We start from the raw sequence: 27,218 nt of genomic DNA, 5'->3' as shown, positions 1-27,218 counted from the left end.
GGAAGGCAAATGCAATGTTAGCATTCATGTAGAGAGGGCTAGAATACAAGAGCAGGGATGGACTGCTGAGGCTGTATAAGGCTCTGGTCAGACCCCATTTGGAGTATTGTGAGCAGTTTTGGGTCCTGTATCTAAGGAAGGATGTGCCGGCCTTGGAAAGGGTCCAGAGGAGGTTCACAAGAATGATCCCTGGAATGAAGAGCTTGTTGTATGGGGAACGGTTGAGGACTCTGGGTCTGTACTGGTTGGAGTTTAGAAGGTTGAGGGGGGATCTTATTGAAACTTACAGGATACTGCGAGGCCTGGATAGAGTGGACGTGGAGAGGATGTTTCCACTAGTAGGAAAAACTAGAACCAGAGGGTACAACCTCAGGCTAAAGGGACGATCCTTTAAAACAGAGATGGGGAGGAATTTCTTCAGCCAGAGAGTGGGGAATCTGTGGAACTCTTTGCCGCAGAAGGCTGTGGAGGCCGGGTCATTGAGTGTCTTTAAGACAGAGATAGATAGGTTCCTGATTAATAAGGGGATCAGGGAGTATGGGGAAAAGGCAGGAGAATGGGGATGAGAAAAATATCAGCCATGATTGAATGGCGGGGCAGACTCGATGGGCTGAGTGGCCTCATTCTGCTCCTATGTCTTATGGTCTTATGATCTTATTCAGCCGTGGGACGTTGGCATCACTGGCTGGGCCATCATTTATTGCCCATCCCTAGTTGCTCCTTGAGACGGTGGTGATGAGCTGCCTCCTTGGATCACTGCAGTCCACGTGCTGTGGGTTGACCCACAATGCTGTTAGGGAGGGAATTCCAGGACATGTGACGGACATGTTAGAGGGATAGAAATGTACAGGCCAGAATTCTACTGCCGGAATCAGGGCGGTGAGGCCCACAGAATGGAATTCTCCCTTGGCATCGGGCCTCACCTGAGCAAGATCATAAAATCCCCCCACTGAAGCAGACATGGGGGAGGCGATGGCCTCGTGGTATTATCACCAGACTATTAATCCAGAAACCCAGATAATGTTCTGGGGGCCCGGGTTCGAATCCCACCACGGCAGATAGTGGCATTTGATTCCAATTTTAAAATATCTGGAATTAAGAACTGATGACCCATTGTGGGAAAAACCCATCTGGTTCCCTTTAGGGAAGGAAATCTGCCGTCCTTACCCCGGTCTGGCCTACATGTGACTCCAGAGACACAACAATGTGGTTGACTCTCAACTGCCCTCCAAGGGGCAACTAGGGATGGGTAATAAATGCTGGCCCAGTCAGGGACACCCATGAATTAAAAAACAGAGGGATTAAGGCAGGGATTAACCTTGGGATCAGTGTTGCTCTAATCAATTAAGTACTTTTATTTTGAAAGATTGTCACTGTTTACATCAGAAACCTGGCAAGGGGCTGGTGGCACAATAGATTAGCACTGTTGCTTTACAGCACCAGGGACCCAGGTTCGATTCCAGCCTTGGGTCACTGTCTGTGTGGAGTCTACACGCTCCTCCCGTGTCTGCATGGGTTTCCTCCAGGTGCTCTGGTTTCCTCCCACAGCCCAAAGATGTGCAGGTTAGGGTGGATTGGCCATGCTAAATTGCCCCTTAGTGTCCAAAGATGTGCGGGTTAGATGGATTGGCCATGCTAAATTGCCTCTTAGTGTCCAAAGATGTGCAGGTTAGGGGGATTGGCCATGTTAAATTGCCCCTTAGTGTCCAAAGATGTGCAGGTTAGGGGGATTGGCCATGCTAAATTGCCCCTTAGTGTCGAAAGATGTGCAGGTTAGGGGGATGGGCCATGCTAAATTGCCTCTTAGTGTCAGTGGGATTAGCTAGGGTAAATATGTGGAGTAATGGGGATCAGACCTGGGTGGGAGTTTTGGCAGTTCAGTGGGCCAAATGTCCTCCTGCACTGTAGGGATTCTATGATTTGATGATATGTTCCCTCACATACATGCACACGTGTGCACACAGTGGCTGCACTGGAGGTGAGGGCGCAGCAGTCCTTATCTCACGGTGCCCAGTATTACATTGGCCACGCTGGTTTTCTCCCTCTTCCTTCTTACCGACACGTAGCCCTCAAACGCGGTGCCAGTTCCTTTGACCGGGTCAATTCCCAGCGATCGGATTTGCTCGGGGGGCGTCGGACAGATGAGTGCCTCGGCGGAGCAGGCTGAGTGGCAGACAAAGTTGCAGACTGAGGGGGAGAAAGAGAGACAGAGCGTGTGAGAGAGAGGGGGAGAGAGAGAGAGGGAATGCCAGCCCAGCAAATAACAGCTGGACAGTGACATTGATAATGGAAACATCCCCGAGGAGCTTTCAGGTAAAAGGCGGGAGAGTGGGCTTGAGATTCGGCCCATCGAGTCTGCTCTGCCGTGGCTGATAAGTTTCTCAATCGCATTCTCCTGCCTTTTCCCCGTAACCCTTGATCCCCTCACCAATCGAGAATCTATCTCTGTCTCCAATGCACTCAATGACCCGGCCTTCTCTGTGGCAACGAATTCCACAGATTTACCCACACTCTGGCTGAAGAAATTCCTCCTCATCTCCGTTCTACAGGGCTGTTTACTCTGAGGCTGTGCCCTCGGATCCCAGTCTCTCCGACTAATGGAAACATCTTCCCCATGGTCCACTCTATCCAGGGCCTTTCAGTATACTGTAAGTTCCAATGAGATGCCCCCCTCATCCTTCTAAACTCCATCGAGTACAGACCCAGAGTCCTCAAACGCTCCTCATACACCAAGCCTTTCATTCCCGGGATCATTCTGGTGAGCCTCCTCTGGACCTTCTCAGGAGCAAGATGCTCTGGTCTAATGATCGTAGAAAGCACTGAATAAATTCAAGGGTGGGATTTCCTGGCACTTGCTGCCGTTGGGAGTTTCCTGTCCTGTCAAAGGGGACACCACCCCCACCACCCGCTGCTGGAAAACGCCACGCAGGGGCAGTGGGGGAAGGACCAGGAAAATCTCAGCCAGAGTCTTTCTTCTTTCTCTCACCTTCACAAATGAAACCTTGCCGAGCCAGACCCACCATGAGAGAGGTACATCGCATACACTTCGTGGGGCTGTGGAAGGTCTTCAACTTGAAATGGTGGGGAGTGGGCTGCAATATAAAAAGAACCGAGGATAGAATTAGACAGTTTGGGAATCACCTCCTGTTCTGGGGGTGGCAGAGTGGTTAGCACTGCTGCCTTACAGAGCTAGGGACCCGGGTTCGATTCCCAGCTTGGGTCACTGTGTGGAGTTTGCACATTCTTCCCGTGTCTGCATGGGTTTCCTCTGGGTGTTCTGGTTTCCTCCCACACTCCAAAGATGTGCAGGTTAGGTGGATTGGCCATGCTAAATTGCCCCTTAGCATCCAAAGATGTGCAGGTTAGGTGGATTGGCCATGCTAAATTGTCCCTTAGTGTCCAAAGATGTGCAGGTTAGGGTGGATTAGCCATGTTAAATTGTCCCTTAGTATCCAAAGATGTGCAGGTTAGGTGGATTGGCCATGCTAAATTGCCCCTTAGTGTCCAAAGATGTGCAGGTTAGGGTGGATTAGCCATGTTAAATTGTCCCTTAGTATCCAAAGATGTGCAGGTTAGGGGGATTGGCCATGAATTGCCCCTTAGTGTCCAAAGATGTTCAGGTGGATTGGCCATGCTAAATTGTCTCCTCACAAGCCAACCCTCTAAACTCTGGAATCAAGCGAGTGAATCTCCTCTGAAGTTCACTGCGGTGTTAATGTAAGCCTATGTGTGACACTAATAAATAAACTTTAAAAGCTTTAATAAAATAAAATCTGGAATATAAAGTTAGTCTCAGTAATAGTCACCATGAAACTGTCACCAATTGTTATAAAAATAAACCTCATCTGGTTCACTAATGTCCCCTCAAGGATGGAAATAATATATAAATAAAATACTTGATAGGAATAACAGCAAAATGGACTATTATTTAAATGGTAAAAGATTGCAGCATGCTGCTGTGCAGAGGGACCTGGGTGTCCTTGTGCAGGAATCACAAGGAGTTGGTTTGTAGGTACAGCAGGGAATTAAGGCGGTAAATGGAATTTTGTCCTTCATTGCCAGAGGGATGGAGTTTAAAAACAGTGAGGTTATGTTGCAGCTGTATAAGGTGCTGGTGAGGCCACACCTGGAGTTACTGTGTACAATTCTGGTCCCCTTGTTTGAGACAGGATGTATTGGCAATGGAGGGGTGCAGAGGAGTTGCATTTTGATAGATTGAACCAGGGCAGGACTTACTCAGTTAATGGCAGGGCTTTGGGGAGAGTTACAGAACAAAGAGATAGAGTCATATAGAGTCATAGAGGTTTACAGCATGGAAACAGGCCCTTCGGCCCAACTTGTCCATGCTGCCCTTTTGTTTCAAAACCTCTAAACGAATCCCAATTGCCGCATTTGGCCCAAATCCCTCTATACCCATCGTACCCATGTAACTGTCTAAATGCTTTTGAAAGATGGATACAGGTTCATAGATCCTTGAAAGTGGAGTAATTGGTGGACAAATGGTGAAGAAGGCATCCGGCTTGCCTGGTTCATTGGTCAGAACATTGAATACAGGAGTTGGGACGTCTTGTGTGAGGGGCCAGGTTTAAAGGAGATGTACGAGGCATGGTTTTGACACAGAGGTGATGGGTCCCTGGAACTCGCTGCCGGGGGAGGTAGTGGAAGCGGATACGATAGTGAGTTTTAAAGGGCGTCTGGACAAATCCATGAATAGGATGGGAATAGAGGGATATGGTCCCCGGAAGGGTAGGGGGTTTTAGTTCAGTCAGGCAGCATGGTCGGGGCAGGCTTGGAGGGGCTGAAGGGCCTGTTCCTGTGCTGGAATTTTCTTTGTTCTTTGTCTTGTTGAAGTTGTACAAGACATTGGTAAGGCCACACTTGGAATACTGTGTACAGTTCTGGTCACCCTATTATAGAAAGGATATTATTAAACTAGAAAGAGTGCAGAAAAGATTTACTAGGATGCTACTGGGACTTGATGGATTGAGTTATAAGGAGGGGCTGGATAGACTGGGACTTTTTTCTCTGGAGTGTAGGAGGCTGAGGGATGATCTTATAGAGATCTATAAAATAATGAGGGGCACAGATCAGCTAGATAATCAATATCTTTTCCCAAAGGTAGGGGAGTCTAAAACTAGAGGGCAGAGGTTTAAGGTGAGAGGGGAGAGATACAAAAGGGTCCAGAGGGGCAATTTTTTCACCCAGAGGGTGGTGAGTGTCTGGAACAAGCTGCCAGAGGGAGTAGTAGAGGTGGGTACAATTTTATCTTTTAAAAGCATTTAGACAGTTACATGGGTAAGATGGGTATAGAGGGATATGGGCCCATTTACAGGCAATTGGGACTAGCTTAGTGGTAAAAAGTGGGCAGCATGGACAAGTTGGGCCGAAGGGCCTGTTTCCTGCTGTAAACCTCTATGATAACAAATCAAGTCACTCGATTGAAAGGCAATTAGGGATGGGCAAGAAACCCTGGCCTTGCCAGCAATGCCCACATCCCACCACAGAATTGGTTAAAAGTGAAATTGCAACTTATAACCAGGCTATTTGGTCCCTCTGCCCCACACAAGCCCACCCCCTGCCCTGCCCCACCCCTGAAATGGCTTTCAGGTCATTTCTGCTTCTTGTACATTGACTCCGACCGGAACTTCCTACCTTGTGCGCAGCGGGGCTGACGGGAGGAGGAGATGTGGGCTTCTTCACCACCTTCCTCAGAGACACCGGCTTCTTGTTTGGCTGCAACCAAAGGAAGGAGACAATGAGCGAATGGGAACTCGGATCCGGTCTGCGCCGACCGCCACTCGAGAAATGAAGTGATCTCCAAAGCGGCCCCTGAATCTGGTTTATCCGTTGGCAGGATGGGGGTATCACTGGCAAGGCCCACCCCTGGTGGCTAAGGTGGCAGCAGTAAGATCTGGAGCTGAGTGATTCTTACAGAACCCAGAGTGAACATTGGTTAATTGTCAATAAGCTTGGACTGACCGGTGGTAAGTAACATTCGCGCCACACAAATACCAGGCAATGCCCATCACCAATAAGAGACATTCTAACCACCACCACCCCTTCACAGTGTTCCCATCACTGAATCCCCCACTGTCAACATCCTTGGGGTTACCATTGACCAGAAACTCAACTGGACTTGCCACATAAATACAGTGGCTACAAGAGCAGGTCAGAGGCTGGGAATACCGCGATGAGTAACTCACCTCCTGACTCCCCCCAAAGCCTGTCACCTCACCGCCTTGGAGGGCTGGACTTGGGGGCTGGGATCCCGCACTTCCCAGAGACTTCCTGCTGTCCAGAGAGAGCCGCGACGCGGTGGGAAACTCCAGTGAGTCGAACTGTCGGACAACAACAACTTTCATTTATATAGCACCTTTAACAGGGGCAGTATGTCAAACACTGAGCCACATAAGGAGATATCAGAAACAGGAGACCTAAGTTTACCAGGCTGATTCCGGGGATGGTGGGACTGATGTATGAGGAGAGATTGACCAGGTTAGAATTGTTTTCACTGGAGTTCAGACGAATGGGGGGTGGGTGCAGAATCTCAGAGAGATTTATAAAATTCTAACAGGACTAGACAGGGTAGATGCAGGGAGGATGTTCCCGATGGTGGGGGGAGTCCAGAACTAGGGGTCACAGTCTGAGGATTGGGGGTAGACCATTTAGGACGGAGATGAGGAGACATTTCTTCACCCGGTGAGCCTGTGGAATTCATTCCCACAGGAAGTAGTTGATGCCAAAACATTGAATGTATTCAAGAGGCGGCTGGATATAGCACTTGGGGGTGAATGGGATCAAAGGTTATGGGGAGAAAGCAGGATTAGGCTATTGAGAGGGACAATCAGCCATGATGGTGATGAATGGGGGAGCAGGCTCGAAGGGCCGAATGGCCTCCTGCTCCTATCTTCTATGTTTCAGTACTTCTAAGCCAGGAATTGAACCTGGGTCCCTGGTGCTGTGAGGCAGTAGGGCTAACAACTGTGCCACCGCGCCACCGTGGATGATAGGGCCTGGGTGGTATTGTGATCTGTGCGGGCTTACTGGGCCGAATGGCCTCCTTCTGTACTGTAGGGATTCTATGATCTGTGTGTGGGTTAGGGGGATAGGACCTGGGTGGGATTGTTGCTGGTGCAGGCTCGATGGGCTGAATGGCCTCTGTACTGTAGGGATTCTATGATCTGTATGTGGGTTAGGGGGATAGGACCTGGATTCTATGATTCTAAGAGGTTGGAATTGGAGGAGGGTGGAGATCGTAGAGAGTTGTGGGTCTGGGGAAGATTGCAGAGCTGAGGAGGGAGTGAGGCAATGAAAGGATTGGGAAACAAGAGTGAGAATGGATTGTGTGACAAGGGACCAATGATGGTCGCTGAGCACAGTGGGGGGATAGTGGGTGGGTGGCGGTGATAGTCGAAGAGGACCTAATGCGAGTTAGGAAACAAACAGCAGAGTTGAGCACCAGCTCAGCTGTACCCTGTACTCTGACACACCATCCTCTGAGGCTCACGTTAGCCTTCAAGGCAGTCTAAATTGGTACATGTTCTTGGATAATTGTATAACATTCTGACCAACCCTGGAGGAACTGTGTTCTGCCCTGGGCACTGCAGGGATGTATCGACCTTTACTCTCATTGATTTAGACTGGGGAGGCGGTGGCGCAGTGGTATTATCACTAGACTATTAATCCAGAGACCCAGGATAATGTTCTGGGGACCGGAGCACCTGGAGGAAACCCACGCAGACATGGGGAGAACATGCAGACACCACACAGACAGATACCTAAGCCGGGAATCCAACCCAGGTCCCTGCCACAGTGAGGCAGTCGTGCTAACCACTGTGCCACCAGGCAGCACAGAGACAGGGCAGCATGGTTAGCACAGTGGGTTAACACTGCTGTCTCACAGTGCCAGGGACCCGGGTTCGATTCCCGGGGGCACGGTGACACAGTGGGTTAACACTGCTGTCTCACAGTGCCAGGGACCCGGGTTCGATTCCCGGGGGCACGGTGACACAATGGGTTAACACTGCTGTCTCACAGCGCCAGGGACCCGGGTTCGATTCCCGGGGGCACGGTGACACAATGGGTTAACACTGCTGTCTCACAGCGCCAGGGACCCGGGTTCGATTCCCGGGGGCACGGTGACACAGTGGGTTAACACTGCTGCCTCACAGAGCCAGGGACCCGGGTTCGATTCCCGGGGGCACGGTGACACAGTGGGTTAACACTGCTGTCTCACAGCGCCAGGGACCCGGGTTCGATTCCCGGGGGCACGGTGACACAGTGGGTTAACACTGCTGTCTCACAGCGCCAGGGACCCGGGTTCGATTCCCGGGGGCACGGTGACACAGTGGGTTAGCACTGCTGTCTCACAGCGCCAGGGACCCGGGTTCGATTCCCGGGGGCACGGTGACACAGTGGGTTAGCACTGCTGTCTCACAGCGCCAGGGACCCGGGTTTGATTCCTGGCTTGGGTCTCTGTCTGTGCGGAGTCTGCACGTTCTCTCTGTGTCTGCGTGGGTTTCCTCCGGGTGCTCTGGTTTCCTCCCACTGTGCGAAAGACATGCTGGTTAGGTACTAAATTCTCCCTCGGTGTAACCTGAACAGGTGCTGGAGTGTGGTGACTAGGGGATGTCACAGTAACTTCATTGCCGATTTATGACACTAATAAAATAAACTTAGAAATTTAAAGTTAAAATCATGCCGCCCACTGCCTTCCACTTGCTCCTATGTTAAAGCAGCAGGGAGGGAGGTGGGGGGGCGCCTTCCGGGGTTTTAAAAGCTCGGGGAACAAGGGCGGAAAGGGAAAAGGTAACGTCAGTGAGAGGGCAGGATTGGAGTCAAGTCAGGGGAAGACTTTCACGGTTAGCTACTCACCGAAAGTGGAGACAGAAACGAGAAGAAGGAGTCTTGGCGCAGACCTGAGGAGGAATCAAAGTTTCGAATCTGGATTAATATCCACAGTCCTTTCAACATCAAACTGCCATCGGGTGACCCACGCATAACCGAGACGCTCCCTTCTCCAACCTCCAGTGAGACACAGGCCATTCTGCCACCTCACCCTCTGCTAGTGTCTGTCTACTCTGCTCTCTATCTCTCCCTTCGCCTCCTTTCCTTAACCAATAACCATCCTCCGGAGCTTGGTCTGGGCTCCTGCTCTACCCAAGACTGCAAGAAACTACAAAAGGTCCCATCACGCAAACCAGCCTCCCATCCATTGACTGTCTAAACTTCCCGCTGCCTCGGGAAAAGCAGCCAGTATAATCAAGGACCCCACGCACCCCGGACATTCTCTCTTCCACCTTCTTCCATCGGGAAAAAGTTACAAAAGTCTGAGGTCACGTACCGACCGACTCAAGAATAGCTTCTTCCCTGCTGCTGTCAGACTTTTGAATGGACCTACCTCACATTAAGTTGATCTTTCTCTACACCCTCGCTGTGACTGTAACACTACATTCTGCACCCTCTCCTTTCCTTCTCCTCTATTTACTCTATGAATGGTATGCTTTGCCTGTATAGCGTGCAAAAAATAATACTTTTCACCCAATATACGTGACAATAATAAATCAAACCAAAGTCTTAACTTGTGTATTGGGTCCCCATGTGTTCGTAGGCCCCGCACTTTAGGAAAGATGTGGAGACAGTGGGGAGAATGCGGGAGAGATTCCCGAGAACGGTTCCCGGGATGAGGAATTCCAGTTATGGAGACAGGTCGGAGAAGCTGGGACTGTTCTCCTTGGAGAGGAGAAAGCTGAGAGGGGATTTGATGGAGGTGACCAAAATCACCAGGGGGGCTGGACAGAGCAGAGAGGGAGAAACTGCTGGGAAAAGGATCGGGAATGAGAGAGGGACACGGATTTAAAATGGGTAAAAGCAGCAATGGAGACACGAGGAGAAACTTCTTCACCCCCCGAGTGGTTAGGGTCTGGAAGGCGCTGCCTGGGAGGGTAGTGGAGGCAGGTTTGACTCAGGCTTTCGAGGGGGAGTCGGGTTATTTGAAAAGGGAGAATGTGCCGGATTAATCGGAAACGTTTGGGAAATGGCATCAGAATCCTAGAATCCCTACAGTGCAGGAGTCCATTCAGCTCACCGAGTCTGCCCTGACAATAATCCCAGCCAGCACCTATTCCTGTGACCCCAAGTATTTACCCGGCTAATGCCCCTGACACTGAGGGGCAATTTAGCATGGCCAATCCACCTAACCCGCACATCTTCGGAGTGTGGGAGGAAACCGGGAACCCGGAGAAAACCCACGTGGACACGTGGAGAGAACGTGCAAACTCTGCACAAATAGTGACTGAAGGGCGAAATTGAACCCTAGTCGTGAGGCAGCAGTGTTAACCACTGTGCCATTGTGTTAGAGGTGGATTGTTCATATGGGGAGCTGACACAACGGGCTGATTGGCCTCCTTGTGCGCTGTAATTCTGTAACATGCTCCCTGCTTCACTCATTAAATCAAAGAGTGCATTTCCCAGGCCTGCCTTCCCAAATCCGTACGGACCCACCCCTCCTCATTAATCCTTGCTTTTTATTTGCCATTACCAGGAGATGAGACTGGGTGAAGAGCGGACTCCCAGCCGGCACAAGTCCAACACAAGGTTCTGGGGCAGACATTCCCTATTGTCCAGCGGCTGCCAGTCTGCGTCCCCCCCCCCCCAACGGTGAAAGCAGGTACTGTTCTTACCTTTTCGCACCTTGGTCTGTGCTTCCTCCTTCAGCTTCTCAACTTCCAACTTCAGAGATTCATTCTGCTTCTCCAGTTCTTGTAGCTTGCTGCAGAGAAAGAGAGAGAGACACATGACAGATCAGTGGTTTAGTATTGTACTGTCCCCCATCAAACACTCCCAGGACAGGTACAGCACAGGGTTAGACGCAGAGTAAAGCTCCCTCTACACTGTCCCCCCATCAAACACTCCCAGGACAGGTACAGCACGGGGTTAGATACAGAGTAAAGCTCCCTCTACACTGTCCCCATCAAACACTCCCAGGACAGGTACAGCACGGGGTTAGATATAGAGTAAAGCTCCCTCTACACTGTCCCCCATCAAACACTCCCAGGACAGGTACAGCACGGGGTTAGATACAGAGTAAAGCTCCCTCTACACTGTCCCCCCATCAAACACTCCCAGGACAGGTACAGCACGGGGTTAGATACAGAGTAAAGCTCCCTCTACACTGTCCCCCCATCAAACACTCCCAGGACAGGTACAGCACAGGGTTAGATACAGAGTAAAGCTCCCTCTACACTGTCCCCATCAAACACCCCCAGGACAGGTACAGCATGGGGTTAGATACAGAGTAAAGCTCCCTCTACACTGTCCCCCCATCAAACACTCCCAGGACAGGTACAGCACAGGGTTAGATACAGAGTAAAGCTCCCTCTACACTGTCCCCATCAAACACCCCCAGGACAGGTACAGCACGGGGTTAGATACAGAGTAAAGCTCCCTCTACACTGTCCCCCCATCAAACACTCCCAGGACAGGGACAGCACGGGGTTAGATACAGAGTAAAGCTCCCTCTACACTGTCCCCATCAAACACCCCCAGGACAGGTACAGCACGGGGTTAGATACAGAGTAAAGCTCCCTCTACACTGTCCCCCCATCAAACACTCCCAGGACAGGTACAGCACGGGGTTAGATTCAGAGTAAAGCTCTCTCTACACTGTCCCCCCATCAAACACTCCCAGGACTGGTACAGCACGGGGTTAGATACAGAGTAAAGCTCCCTCTACACTGTCCCCCCATCAAACACTCCCAGGACAGGTACAGCACAGGGTTAGATACAGAGTAAAGCTCCCTCTACACTGTCCCCCATCAAACACTCCCAGGACAGGTACAGCACGGGGTTAGATACAGAGTAAAGCTCCCTCTACACTGTCCCCCCTTCAAACACTCCCAGGACAGGTACAGCACGGGGTTAGATTCAGAGTAAAGCTCTCTCTACACTGTCCCCCATTCAAACACTCCCAGGACAGGTACAGCACGGGGTTAGATACAGAGTAAAGCTCCCTCTACACTGTCACCCATCAAACACTCCCAGGACAGGTACAGCACGGGGTTAGATACAGAGTAAAGCTCCCTCTACACTGTCCCCCCATCAAACACTCCCAGGACAGGTACAGCACGGGGTTAGATACAGAGTAAAGCTCCCTCTACACTGTCCCCTATCAAACACTCCCAGGATAGGTAGGGGGTTAGATGCGGTGTGCTGATCTGGCTGCGGTGATCCTGCCCAGAGTGAGACAGCAGCGACAGGCTGCTGTGTGGAGTGGGTTATGCTCCCTCCCCCTCTGTCCGCGCTCGGTTACCATTCTGTGGCCAGATTGGTGGCCTTGGCCTCATTGAGCTGTTCCTGCAGTGATTGCTTTGCCCGGAGCTCGGCCTCCAATGCTGACTGTAGCTCCAGCTTGGCCGAGGCTTCCAGTTTCTGAAGTCTCCGGGCCTTCCAGTGAGTGTCCTGCACCAACAGAGAGAGAGAGAGAGAGAGTTTGAGAATGTCCTTTCCACTCCCACTATAAAAACCTTCCTAATTTTTTTAACTTTCCTCAGATTCTGGCATTGATATCATCGTGTCACAGGGCGATACGGTGGCACAGTGCCAGGGACCTGGGTTCGATTCCCAGCTTGGGTCACTGTCTGTGCAGAGACTGCACATTCTCCCCGTATCCCTCAATCCCACCCATATTCTCCCGTATCCCTCAATCCCACCCACATTCTCCCCGTATCCCTCAATCCCACCCACATTCTCCCGTATCCCTCAATCCCACGCACATTCTCCCCATATCCCTCAATCCCACGCACATTCTCCCTGTAAACCTCAATCCCACCCACATTCTCCCCTAAACCTCAATCCCACCCATATTCTCCCGTATCCCTCAATCCCACCCACATTCTCCCCGTATCCCTCAATCCCACCCACATTCTCCCGTATCCCTCAATCCCACGCACATTCTCCTTGTAAACCTCAATCCCACCCACATTCTCCCCGTATCCCTCAATCCCACGTACATTCTCCCTGTAAACCTCAATCCCACCCACATTCTCCCCGTATCCCTCAATCCCAGCCACATTCTCCCCCCATCCCTCAATCCCAGCCACATTCTCCCCGTATCCCTCAATCCCACCCACATTCTCCCCGTATCCCTCAATCCCACCCACATTCTCCCCGTATCCCTCAATCCCACCCGCATTCTCACCCCATCCCTCAATCCCACCCACATTCTCCCTGTATTCCTCAATCCCACCCACATTCTCCCCGTATCCCTCAATCCCACCCACACTCTCCCCGTATCCCTCAATCCCACCCACACTCTCCCCGTATCCCTCAATCCCACCCACACTCTCCCCGTAAACCTCAATCCCACCCACATTCTCCCCCATCCCTCAATCCCACCCACATTCTCCCCCTATCCCTCAATCCCACCCACATTCTCCCCGTATCCCTCAATCCCACCCACATTCTCCCCGTATCCCTCAATCCCACCCACATTCTCCCCCTATCCCTCCATCCCACCCACATTCTCCCTGTATCCCTCAATCCCACCCACATTCTCCCCCTATCCCTCCATCCTACCCACATTCTCCCCGTATCCCTCCATCCGACTGTAAGGGTTAATAGTTACACAAATTTAAAAACCACAGAGGCTGAAAAACAAAGATCTTCTCCTAAGAGCCTTTACAGACAGATACCTCAGCCCTTAGCCTGGCAAAGCATAGAAATCAGGTGTCTGTAACTAGAAAACTGCATCCATAGATACAGGAATGAGCTGTACTATGAGGTTTTTATTCCGATTAGATATTATCATATAACAAGCGTAAAATGACGATGATTGTTTGATGCTAATTACTTGTAATCGATTTTGAAAACCTTAATTGCCTTTGTATCCTGGAATACGCCATAGGGCTAGCTACAGGGATGTGAACTGTCCAGCCTCCTTGCTATAGTTTGCGTTAAAACACCTGCTTAAGAAAGTCCTGTTACTTGTCTGGTGACTCGATGAGTACAGTTGTGATGAATTAAATGGCTGACTTCAAAACCTGCAACATAGGCCACAAAGCCTGTGGGTGGCTCAGTGGCACAGTGGGTTAGCACTGTGCCTCACAGCGCCAGGGACCTGGGTTCAATTCCCGGCTTGGGTCACTGTCTGTGTGGAGTCTTCACGTTCTCCCCATGTCTGCGTGGGTTTCCTCCCACAGCCTGAAAGATGTGCGGGTTAGGTGGATTGGCCATGCTAAATTGTCCCTTAGTGTCCAAAGATGTGCGGGTTAGGTGGATTGGCCATGCTAAATTGACCCTAGCATCAGAGGGATTAGCAGGGTAAGTGTGTGGGGTTCTGGGAATAGAGTTTGGGTGGGATTGTTGTTGGTACAGACCTGATGGGCTGACTAGCCTCCTTCTGTACTGCAGGGATTCTATAATGAACACCACACACTGGCATTTTCTCCTTATCCCTCAACCCTGCCTTCACCCCATTCCGTATCCCCAATCCACCTCCTGGTCATGGGATTTGCAAGTCGCTTAACTGCCTCATTTCCAGGGTTGGAGTGTCCCTAAGAAAAAAACCACCAACAAACAGTGCGAATCCTCACCGTCGATTTGACGTTGCTGCTCAGATTTTTCAATGAGTCCAGTTCATCTGTCATTTTGGTGGCCAGAGATTGAAGATAGCCACGCGCTTCCTTCTCTTCACTCACCCTGTTAACAGGAGCATCCAGAACATTCCATTAGCTCTCTGACTCCCCTGTATCCCTCAATCCTTACCCACCATCTCCCTGTATCCCTCAATCCTGACCCACCATCTCCCCGTATCCCTCCATCCTTACCCACCGTGTCCCCGTATCCCTCAATCCTTACCCACCATCTCCCCGTATCCCTCAATCCTTACCCACCGTGTCCCCGTATCCCTCAATCCTTACCCACCGTGTCCCCGTATCCCTCAATCCTTACCCACCGTGTCCCCGTATCCCTCTATCCTTACCCACCATCTCCCCGTATCCCTCCATCCTTACCCACCATCTCCCCGTATTCCTCAATCCTTACCCACCGTGTCCCCGTATCCCTCCATCCTTACCCACCGTGTCCCCGTATCCCTCCATCCTTACCCACCATCTCCCCGTATCCCTCTATCCTTACCCACCATCTCCCCGTATCCCTCAATCCTTACCCACCGTGTCCCCGTATCCCTCAATCCTTACCCACCATCTCCCCGTATCCCTCAATCCTGACCCACCATCTCCCCGTATCCCTCAATCCTTACCCACCATCTCCCCGTATCCCTCAATCCTTACCCACCGTGTCCCCGTATCCCTCAATCCTTACCCACCATCTCCCCGTATCCCTCAATCTTGACCCACCATCTCCCCGTATCCCTCAATCCTTACCCACCATCTCCCCGTATCCCTCAATCCTGACCCACCATCTCCCCGTATCCCTCAATCCTGACCCACCATCTCCCCGTATCCGTCAATCCTGACCCACCATCTCCCCGTATCCCTCTATCCTTACCCACCGTCTCCCCGTATCCCTCTATCCTTACCCACCATCTCCCCGTATCCCTCTATCCTTACCCACCATCTCCCCGTATCCCTCTATCCTTACCCACCATCTCCCCGTATCCCTCTATCCTTACCCACCATCTCCCCGTATCCCTCTATCCTTACCCACCATCTCCCCGTATCCCTCAATCCTTACCCACCATCTCCCCGTATCCCTCAATCCTTACCCACCATCTCCCCGTATCCCTCTATCCTTACCCACCATCTCCCCGTATCCACTCCCACACACCCCCCATCACAATGCCTTACCACTGGATAAGTTCTGCAATTTGGGCATCCCACTGTGTCACGGACTCTCTACGGTCCCTGAGTGCCCGCAACTCTTCCTCCAGCTGTTTCTTGGTGGTCTGCAGCCTGTCCAGCTGTTCTGTGAGCTACGAAAGGTCAGAGGTCAGTGGTCAGGTCCTCTTCCGAACGTCCTCATCCTCCCCTGCCCCCGGACAAAAGGACCCCACCCCACCCCCTCCCCCCAACCCATTCAGAGTTCCAGATTTGAATCTGACTTCAGGGGCCTGAAGGCCTGACTGGATCTCCCAGTTCCAAGGGCTGCCAGAAGTGCCATCTTTCACCAGAAACATTCACCTGAGGTCCCCTTCCTGCCCTCTCAGGAGGACCAACAAGAGGGGGTCACTGTTGGCAGAAGAACAGAGGATAGAGGTGGAGAGGCTCTTCCTGCTCAGAAAGGATAGTAGGACTAGGGGGTACAGCCTCAAGATAAAGGGGGGGGCGGTTTAGAACGGAGTTGAGGAGGAACTTCTTCACTGAAAGGGTGGTGAATCTCTGGAATTCTCTGCCTGTTGAAGTGGCCACAGAAGGCTGTGGAGGCCCGGTCATTGAGTGTGTTTAAGACAGAGATAGATAGGTTCCTGATTAATAAGGGGATCAGGGATTATGGAGAGAATGGGGATTGAATTGGGCAGACTTGATGGGCCGAGTGGCCTCATTCTGCTCCTTGGTCTTATGGTTCCTGTGCTGTACTGTTCTTTCATTGTTCTTTGACAAAAGCTGACTGAGCTGCACCCATCATTACGACCGCTCAGGGCCTTAGTTGGTGGGGTGGGCGAATGGAGATGGACGAGGTTCGGATACTCACTGGCTCCAGTTCCACACTCAGCCTCAGGTTCTCCTCCCTCAGCAGACTTTTCTCCTGCTCGTGGGCCAGCCGCAATTCCATCAGGGCTTCCTCCTGCTCCAACTGCCTGCAGGACATCAGGACGGGGTGGCGGTTAGCAAACGGAGTGCACTGGCGGCTCTGTCAGGAGCTCTGGGCTCGCTCCACTGCACACAAGTCACAACCCAACCTTCCCCCGTCTGCATACCGCACCGTCAACAAGCTGCCCAATCCCCCTCTGCATCTATCATCCTCACAATCCCAGCAGGGACACCCCCCCCCACAAAATCCCAGCGGGGACACCCCTGCCCCCGCCAAAATATCCCAGCAGGGACACCCCCCCCCCCTCCCCAAAATCCCAGCGGGGACACGCCCCCCCCCTCCCCAAAATCCCAGCGGACACACTCCCCAAAATCCCAGCGGACACACTCCCCAAAATCCCAGCGGACACACCCCCCCAAAATCCCAGCGGACACACCTCCCCAAAATCCCAGCGGACACACCTCCCCAAAATCCCAGCGGACACCACCCCCCCAAAATCCCAGCGGACACCACCCCCCCAAAATCCCAGCGGACACATATCCCCAGTCATCCTGCAGTTCCGCTCCGCACCACTAGTGGCGCTGGCCTCACCTATCGCTCCGCAATTTCTCCAGCCGCTCCCTGCCTGCTGACAGCTCCCTCTCCAGTCGCTGCCGCTGGCCCTCTGAGTCGGCCAGTCGTTCGCGCAAGGCCTTCATCTCGCCCGCGTGCGTGCTCTCCCGCTTAGCCAGCTCCTCCTCACATGCCAGCACCTTCTGCTCCAGATCTGCCTTCGCCGTCACCAGCTCCTGGCTGGGGTCAGGGCCTTGTCTGTAGGGAGCCCCTCCGGCCTGCACCAACTGCAGAAGACAGAAATGATCTTACCAAAAAAAATGTCAGTATCGAATGAGCATGGAAATGGGATGGAATTGAACCCATTTTTTGGGCAAGCCCCCTGTCGCAATTATATGGCATGTAGAAGGAAAAAGAGACAAAATGTGATTCTTGCCAGTAGGGGGAGTGGGCGGAGCATATTCACAACAGGAAGCCAGCTGATGATTGCTAGGGGTGCCATTGCGCAGGGATTCCGATTTCCCAGAGCACTGTGTAGAAGTGTACACTGGACCACCTCTGGGACATTGTCCCCTCCCCATTCCCCCCATCACCCCTCTGGACACCAGCCACCCCCTCTCCGTTGCTCATTGGCCCCGAATCCCCTTCCTGGGCACGATGCTGGCAGAAATTGGCTGGTAACATTGCGAGCGGTAATAAATCGGCTATGAGCCAGATTCATAGAATCATAGAAGCCTACAGTGCAGGAGCCATTCGGCCCATCGAGTCTCCACCGACCATAATCCCACCCAGACCCTGTCCCCATAACCCCATGCATTTACCCCCTGACACTAAGGGGCAATCCACCAAACCTGTACATCTTTGGACTGTGGGAGGAAACCAGAGCACCCAGAGGAATCCCACACAGACACAGGGAGGACATGCAGACTCTGCACAGACAGTGAGGTGGAAATTGAACCCTTGCACCATGAGACAGCAGTGCTAACCCACTGTGCCACCCCAGCTTTGTAGGTAGGGTGGGTAGGTCTGGAAAAGATGCATGGCTGCTTTCTTTATTGTTACCTTCAGCCTCTCCATCTCCTCCTCCAGCTGCTTCCTCCTCTGCTCGCTGCGTTCCCACAGTTTGCGCTGTCTCGCCATCTCCAGCGACTCCTCCTCCATCTTCGCTTCCAGCTGCACGGGGAATGGAATCAGACACAGCCACTCATTCACTGCCCATCTCCTCCCCAACCTGCCACCAACCCCGAGACCCCAGTGATAGGTCTACTAGTGTCACCTCTGCCGTTCCCTCACAGCCCTACGTGCTACCCCCCCACCTCCCCCCACCCCGTCTCACCCGCCGCTCCCTCCCCGGCTTGCCTCAGTTCAACAACTCATCCAAAAGATGGCCTCTCCAACAAGTGCCGCCGCACCCCACCCCCCTCACTCCCCACCGCCCGCCTTCCCCACCCAGTGTGTAGGTACTCCCTCACTGCTGTTTGGAAGAAAGTTCTAGTATTTTGGAAACATAGAAACTAGAAGCAGGAGGAGGCCATTTGGCCCTTCCAACCTGCTCCGCCATTCATTTTGATCATGGCTGACCATCACATTCAATATCCTGATTTCCCCCCATGTCCCTCGATCCCTTTAGCCCCCGAGAGTTATATCTAATTTCTTCTTGGAGTGACACGGTGACGCAGTGGGTTAGCATTGCTGTCTCAGTGAGGCAGGGACCTGAGTTTGAGTCCCGGTTCGGGTCACTGTCTGTGCGGAGTCTGCACATTCTCCCCGTTGTCTACGTGTGTTTCTTCCGGGTGCTGGTTAGGGTGCATTGGCCGTGCTAAATTCTCCCTCAGTGTAACCCGAACAGGCGCCAGAGTGTGGAAACTAGGGGATTTTCACAGTAACTTCATTGCAGTGTTAATGTAAGACTACTTGTGACACTAATAGATAAATGCTGGCCTTGGAAAGGGGCCAGAGGAGGTTCACAAGAATGATCCCTGGGATTCCTCCCATAGTGGGAAAGATGTGCGGGTTAGGGTGGATTGGCCATGCTAAATTGCCCCTTAGTGTCAAGGATACCAGCGAGGGTAAATTCATGGTGTTACGGGACAGGGGCCTGGGTGGGATTGATATCAGCGCAGGCACAATGGACCAAATGGCCTCTTTCTACACAGTAGGGATTGTATGAAATACAAAAACCCTGATTCCCCCCTCCATATCCCTCAATCCCTTTAGCCCCAAGAGTGATATCTAATTTCTTCCTGAAATCACACGTTTTGGCCTCAACTACTTTCTGTGGGAGTGAATTTCACCACTCTCTGGGTGAAGAAATTTCCCCTCACCTCAGTTCTAAAAGGTTTACCCCGAATCCTCAAACTCTGACCCCCTAGTCCTGGACTCCCCCCACCATGGGGAACATTCAGCCAGTTGAGTGAGGTCACAAACTGTGCTGTCTTCCATAGTCAATCAGCCAACACTCAATATCAGATCCCTCGGATGTCCCGATGCTCAGGGCTGTGTTGGAGTGAGTCCGGGGAGCACAAACAGGATTTCAGACAGCCATCCCCCTCCATTCCCAACGCAGCTCTTGGCTGAATCCTGGACTGCCGCTCCCCTCCACGCTCCCTCACCTCCATTTTGCTCTTGTCCATCTTGCTCAGCTCGTGCCTCAGGCTCTCCACCTTCTCCATCACCACCTCCATCTCTTCCTCACGGTCCCTCAGCTCTCGGGACAGCTTCAGCTTCTGCGAGCGGAGCTGGGAGTAGCGCTCCTCCCCTTCCTGGGCCTCCTCGACTGCCCGCTGGCACTTGACCTGCGCCTCACGCAGCTCGCGGCTCCGAGTGCTTAGCTGCTCCCGGGCGTCAACCAGATCCTGCAGAGCATCAGAGAGAGAGGGTCAATTGGAGACAATTTGTGCCAAAGTCTGATCAGAAGCAATTAGTGTCAAGGGTCACCGAGAGGTCAGTGGCGTCAAGGGTCACCGAGAGGTCAGTGGCGTCAAGGGTCACCGAGAGGTCAGTGGCGTCAAGGGTCACCGAGAGGTCAGTGGCGTCAAGGGTCACCGAGAGGTCAGTGGCGTCAAGGGTCACCGAGAGGTCAGTGGCGTCAAGGGTCACCGAGAGGTCAGTGGCGTCAAGGGTCACCGAGAGGTCAGTGGCGTCAAGGGTCACCGAGAGGTCAGTGGCGTCAAGGGTCACCGAGAGGTCAGTGGCGTCAAGGGTCACCGAGAGGTCAGTGGCGTCAAGGGTCACCGAGAGGTCAGTGGCGTCAAGGGTCACCGAGAGGTCAGTGGCGTCAAGGGTCACCGAGAGGTCAGTGGCGTCAAGGGTCACCGAGAGGTCAGTGGCGTCAAGGGTCACCGAGAGGTCAGTGGCGTCAAGGGTCACCGAGAGGTCAGTGGCGTCAAGGGTCACCGAGAGGTCAGTGGCGTCAAGGGTCACCGAGAGGTCAGTGGCGTCAAGGGTCACCGAGAGGTCAGTGGCGTCAAGGGTCACCGAGAGGTCAGTGGCGTCAAGGGTCACCGAGAGGTCAGTGGCGTCAAGGGTCACCGAGAGGTCAGTGGCGTCAAGGGTCACCTAGAAATCAAAGGTGCCAAGGGTCAGAGAGATCAGTGGTGCCAAGGGTCAGAGAGATCAGTGGTGTCAAGGGTCACTGAGAGATCATTGGTGTCAAGGGTCACTGAGAGATCATTGGTGTCAAGGGTCACTGAGAGATCATTGGTGTCAAGGGTGACAGAGATCATTGGTGTCAAGGGTGACTGAGAGATCATTGGTGTCAAGGGTCACTGAGAGATCATTGGTGTCAAGGGTCACAGAGATCATTGGTGTCAAGGGTCACTGAGAGATCATTGGTGTCAAGGGTCACTGAGAGATCAATGGGGTTAAGGATCATTTCGAGATTTTTCATTTTAAAGCAATGTTTCCCTCCTCTGGCACTTTTTGTCAATGTGATGGTCATTTCTCTCTCTGTGACCATCTCTGTCTCAAAACCACATATACTATTCTGTGCAGTGACCATCATAGAACATAGAACATAACAGCACAGAACAGGCCCTTCGGCCCACGATGTTGCGCCAACCAGTTAAAAAACAATGACCCTCTAACCTAAACCAATCCCTTTCCATCCATAAACCTATCCACGGATCTCTTAAATGCCCCCAAACTAGGCGCATTTACAACTGCAGCAGGCAGGGCATTCCAATCCCTCACCACCCTCTGGGTAAAGAACCTACCCCTGACATCCGTCCTATAACTACCACCCCTTAATTTAAAGCTATGCCCCCTCGTGCTAGCTTTCTCCATCCGAGAAAAAAGGCTATCACTGTCCACCCTATCTAAACCTCTAATCATCTTATATGTTTCAATAAGGTCCCCTCTTAGTTGCCTTCTTTCTAACGAAAACAACCTCAAATCCCTCAGTCTCTCCTCATAGGACCTCCCCTCCATACCAGGCAACATCCTGGTAAACCTCCTCTGCACCCTCTCCAAAGCCTCCACATCCTTCCTATAATGTGGGGACCAGAACTGCACACAGTACTCCAAGTGCGGCCGCACCAGAGTTTTGTACAGTTGCAACATGACGCTGCGGCTCCTAAATTCAATCCCCCTACCAATAAACGCCAAGACACCGTATGCCTTCCTAACAACCCTATCTACTTGATTCCCAACTTTCAGGGATCTATGTACACATACACCTAGATCCCTCTGTTCATCCACACTATTCAGAGTCCTACCGTTAGCCCTATACTCTACACATCTGTTATTCCTGCCAAAGTGAATTACCTCACACTTTTCCGCATTAAACTCCATCCGCCACCTCTCGGCCCAGCTCTGCAACTTGTCCAAGTCTCCCTGTAAACTATGACACCCTTCCTCACTATCTACCACACCTCCGACTTTGGCGTCGTCAGCAAATTTACTAATCCACCCAACTATACCCTCATCCAGATCATTTATAAAAATTACAAACAGCAGTGGCCCCAAAACAGATCCCTGAGGCACACCACTTGTAACTGAACTCCATGACGAATCATTACCATCAACCACCACCCTCTGTCTCCTATCTGCTAGCCAATTCCTGATCCAATTACCTAAATCACCCTCAATCCCATACATCTGCATTTTCTGCAGAAGCCTTCCATGGTGAACCTTATCAAATGCCTTACTAAAGTCCATATATACCACGTCAACTGCCTTACCCCCATCCACCACTTTGGTCACTTTCTCAAAGAACTCGATAAGGTTAATAAGGCACGACCTACCCTCCACAAAACCATGCTGACTATCTCCAATCAATTCATTACTCTCTAAATAACTATAAATCCTATCCCTAATAATTTTTTCTAAAACCTTGCCCACAACAGAAGTAAGACTCACCGGTCTATAATTCCCGGGGAAGTCTCTGTTCCCCTTCTTAAACAATGGGACAACATTCACTATCCTCCAATCTTCTGGCACTATACCTGTGACCAACGACGACCTGAAGATCAGAGCCAGAGGCTCTGCAATCGCCTCGCTTGCCTCCCAGAGAATCCTAGGGTAAATCCCGTCCGGCCCAGGGGACTTATCTATTTTCAAATCCTCAAGAATATCTAGCACATCCTCTTTATCAACTGCAATACTGTCCAGTTTACAACCCTGTAACCCAGTGTTCTCCACAGCTACATTTATGTCCCTGGTCTTCCACTGTGCAGTAACAGTTTCTCTTTCTGTGGAGGGACCATACCTCTTTCCCGTGAGTGGCAAATTCCCCATCTGCATTGATATACATCTCGATAGAGATTCTCTGTCCTTTGTATAGGGCAGCACAGTGGGTTAACACTGCTGTCTCACAGCGCCAGGGACCCGGGTTCGATTCCCGGAGGCACGGTGACACAGTGGGTTAACACCGCTGTCTCACAGAGCCAGGGACCTGGGTTCGATTCCCGGGGGCACGGTGACACAGTGGGTTAACACTGCCCCCTCACAGCGCCAGGGACCCGGGTTCAATTCCCAGGGGCACGGTGACACAGTGGGTTAGCACTGCTGCCTCACAGAGCCAGGGACCCAGGTTCGATTCCCAGGGGCACGGTGACACAGTGGGTTAACACTGCTGCCTCACAGAGCCAGGGACCCGGGTTCGATTCCCGGGGACACGGTGACACAGTGGGTTAACACTGCTGTCTCACAGAGCCAGGGACCCGGGTTCGATTCCCGGGGACACGGTGACACAGTGGGTTAACACTGCTGCCTCACAGAGCCAGGGACCTGGGTTCGATTCCCGGGGGCACGGTGACACAGTGGGTTAACACTGCTGCCTCACAGAGCCAGGGACCCGGGTTCGATTCCCAGGGGCACAGTGACACAGTGGGTTAACACTGCTGTCTCACAGCGCCAGGGACCCGGGTTCGATTCCCGGGGGCACGGTGACACAGTGGGTTAACACTGCTGTCTCACAGAGCCAGGGACCCGGGTTCGATTCCCGGGGACACGGTGACACAGTGGGTTAACACTGCTGCCTCACAGAGCCAGGGACCTGGGTTCGATTCCCGGGGGCACGGTGACACAGTGGGTTAACACTGCTGCCTCACAGAGCCAGGGACCCGGGTTCGATTCCCAGGGGCACGGTGACACAGTGGGTTAACACTGCTGTCTCACAGCGCCAGGGACCCGGGTTCGATTCCCGGGGACACGGTGACACAGTGGGTTAACACTGCTGCCTCACAGTGCCAGGGACCCAGGTTCGATTCTTGGCTTGGTCGCTTCTGTGTGGAGTCTGCACATTCTCCCTGTGTCGACGTGGGTTTCCTCTGGGTGCTCTGATTTCCTCCCACAGTCTGAAAGACATGCAGGTTAGGTGCTAAATTCTCCCACAGCGTGCCCAAACAGATGTCAGAGCGTGGCAGCTAGGGGATTTTCACAGTAACTTCATTGCAGTGTTAATGTAAGCCTACTTGTGACACTAATAAATAAACTTTAACTTTACTTTAGAGGTCAATGGTGTTAAGGATCTCGGAGGCCAATGGGGTAAAGCTACAATGAGAGACAAATGGAATAAGGTGTGTGAATACCTTGTAGATCTCGTCCTTTTCCTGTCTGAGAGTCTTCAGCTCCTTCTCCAAGGCTCGAAGTTGATGGTTCTCAGCCTCATTCCTCCTTTTCACGTCATCCTCATTGTTGAGCTGACTCTCTGAAAACCAACAGTGTGAGAATCATAGAATCCTACATTATAAAAGGAGGTCATTGAGCCCCTCGAGTCTGCACTGATCACAATCCCACCCAGTCCCTATCACTGTAACCCAATGTATTTACCCTGCTAATCCCTCTGGCACTAAGGGGCAATTTAGCATGGCCGATCCACCTAACCTGCACATCTTTGCAGTGTGGGAGGAAACAGGGGCACCCGGAAGAAACTCACACAGACATGGGGAGAACATGCAGACTCCACACAGACAGTGACCCGAGCCAGGAATTGAACCCAGGTCCCTGGCGCTGTGAGGCAGCAGTGCTAACCCACTGTGTCACCTCAGCGATCAGAGGTCAGGAGGGAGTCCCTTGGGGAGTGCTGTGAAGATAAGGAGGAAGTACTGGGAGACTGGCAGAGGGCGTGAGGGCAATGAAGACAAGGCCACAGGAATGGAGAGGAACCCAGAGGTCATGAATCCAAGAGGGCAGAGCATTCAGTGTGGGTGGCATTAATAGGACCTTGCCTTTGGACTTTGTAAGTCTTTGCTCCTTCCAGTTCCCATTCCAACAGCACCCATTCTGCACCCACTCATTCTGTTAGAGCATGCATCCCCATCTCCCTCGACACTGTCCCCATCAAACACTCCCAGGACAGGTACAGCACGGGGTTAGATACAGAGTAAAGCTCCCTCTACACTGTCCCCCCATCAAACACTCCCAGGACAGGTACAGCACGGGGTTAGATACAGAGTAAAGCTCCCTCTACACTGTCCCCCCATCAAACACTCCCAGGACAGGTACAGCACGGGGTTAGATACAGAGTAAAGCTCCCTCTACACTGTCCCCCCATCAAACACTCCCAGGACAGGTACAGCACGGGGTTAGATACAGAGTAAAGCTCCCTCTACACTGTCCCCCCATCAAACACTCCCAGGACAGGTACAGCATGGGGTTAGATACAGAGTAAAGCTCCCTCTACACTATAATAAGAGCTGGTGAAGTTTAGTGAATCCAGCAGTGTGTGGGTGCTGACTCACTGGTTTTGTGTTTGCTGTAAAGCTGATTCTCACCTGCCAGTTTCTTTTGCAAGATCAACATTTCCTCTTTCAGTCCTTTGAGCTCTGATTCTTTGTTGGCTGCTCCCAGGCTGCTGTGACCAGCATGAGAGTTCTGGAAAGATTCTGTCAACAGAGAAACTTCAACATCATGGAGGGATCACGTCACATCACATATCTCATACCTGGGGATGACCACTGTGTCTCCATGGTAATCATTGGCAAACTGGGTGACTGTTAACCAAATTAGGTTCAACTAACTGAAAATGATCCATTATAAACATAGAAGATAGGAGCAGGAGGAGGCCATTCAGCCCTTCGAACCTGCCCCACCATTCATCACCATCATGGCTGATCGTCCATCTCAATAGCCTAATCCTGCTTTCTCCCCATAACCTTTGATCCTGTTCGCCCCAAGTGCTATATCCAGCTGCCTCTTGAATACATTCAATGTTTTGGCATCAACTACTTCCTGTGGGAATGAATTCCACAGGCTCACCACTCCTACAGATTATAGGAGGAGGAGGAGTCACACAATCCATTCCATCAGACTCCTGCCCAGTATCTTCCAGTAATTCTGTACATAAAACTACACATGTACAAAATTCCAGATTCAAGTCTGTAACTCCCTCCTGGGTATCTGTTATTCTATATATAAACCACCCCGAACCCCTCGATTAGATTCCAGTCTGTAACTCACTCCTGGGTATCTGTTATTCTATATATAAACCACCCCGAACCCCTCAATTAGATTCCAGTCTGTAACTCACTCCCGGGTATCTGTTATTCTATATATAAACCACCCCGAACCCCTCGATTAGATTCCAGTCTGTAACTCACTTCCGGATATCTGTTATTCTATATATAAACCACCCCGAACCCCTCGATTAGATTCCAGTCTGTAACTCACTTCCGGGTATCTGTTATTCTGTATATAAACCATCCTGAACCCCTCGATTAGATTCCAGTCTGTAATTCACTCCCGGGTACCTGTTATTCTATAAAAGGTGTGCGCGAAGTGGTGTGACCTGATTTTCAGCGATGCCTAGTGGTTAAACACAAAATAAATCCCTGACACTCACTCTCAAATCAACACCTAACTATTTATTTATCTAACAGTTTGCAAATTAACTAAACGATTAACAAACTGAATAAACCCCTCTAACTATTAACTATTCCCAAATAAACATTATTCCAATGGAACACTGTTCCAATAAATACAATTCCCACTCATTAACAGGAATAGAATTTAGTCACTCTCAAAATTACAACCAGGTTTGGTATCTTCTGGAATATTCTGGGCCTTCTCTGTTGACTCATCTGTTTGGCACTCCTTTCTTCTTCGTTGTATAGGTGGTGCTTTCTCTAAACATAGATGAAGCTACGAGAGCCAGTGACTCTCTCTCTCTAGAACTGTCATCTTTGGCAGGTGGCAATTGCTCTCTTGAGTTCTACCCCCTTTCTTTTATACCCCTGGTGACATATCGATATGTCCCATAATAGGATTGGCTCTGGCAGCTGGCAATTACTCTCCCCAATTTGACCCTCTGCCCCCTTCTTTTATACCAGTGATGACATATCAATATGTCCCACAATAAGGTTGGTTCTAGGTTGTCAAGACCATCAGATTTAAATTTAATATGTTCTTGGTATCAAAATGCCTGATTTAAATTGATTGGCTAAATTCAAAAACCCGTTGTCTTGGTAACACTGCTGCTTGGCCTTTCAATATAAATGTTTCAGTCTGGGCTCTCC

General features: G+C 51.5%; 1 protein-coding gene across 2 annotated transcripts in view; it reads right to left on the bottom strand.

Annotated features, from left to right (window-relative positions):
* Positions 1-27,218, bottom strand: part of LOC145339320 (serine/threonine-protein kinase MRCK alpha-like) — an 82,412-nt gene that overhangs the window by 24,651 nt on the left and 30,543 nt on the right. For both annotated transcript variants that reach the window (XM_080183746.1, XM_080183747.1), the window contains exons 11-25: positions 25,479-25,589; positions 24,294-24,412; positions 19,875-20,117; positions 18,325-18,435; positions 17,302-17,549; positions 16,651-16,756; positions 15,807-15,931; positions 14,592-14,697; positions 12,311-12,459; positions 10,683-10,771; positions 8,875-8,918; positions 6,204-6,338; positions 5,653-5,733; positions 2,987-3,092; positions 2,057-2,187 (exon numbers count right to left, since the gene is read on the bottom strand). In XM_080183746.1, the coding sequence (XP_080039872.1) occupies positions 2,057-2,187; positions 2,987-3,092; positions 5,653-5,733; positions 6,204-6,338; positions 8,875-8,918; positions 10,683-10,771; positions 12,311-12,459; positions 14,592-14,697; positions 15,807-15,931; positions 16,651-16,756; positions 17,302-17,549; positions 18,325-18,435; positions 19,875-20,117; positions 24,294-24,412; positions 25,479-25,589 (1,904 nt within the window). The remainder of the gene's footprint in view (positions 1-2,056; positions 2,188-2,986; positions 3,093-5,652; positions 5,734-6,203; positions 6,339-8,874; positions 8,919-10,682; positions 10,772-12,310; positions 12,460-14,591; positions 14,698-15,806; positions 15,932-16,650; positions 16,757-17,301; positions 17,550-18,324; positions 18,436-19,874; positions 20,118-24,293; positions 24,413-25,478; positions 25,590-27,218) is intronic.

The sequence above is a fragment of the Carcharhinus amblyrhynchos genome, unplaced genomic scaffold, assembly GCF_965287045.1.
Source record: "Carcharhinus amblyrhynchos unplaced genomic scaffold, sCarAmb.v2.hapA scaffold_402, whole genome shotgun sequence".
NCBI lineage: Eukaryota > Metazoa > Chordata > Chondrichthyes > Carcharhiniformes > Carcharhinidae > Carcharhinus > Carcharhinus amblyrhynchos.
Note: the sequence above shows the minus strand (reverse complement) of the source record. Positions and strands in the feature narration are given on the sequence as shown.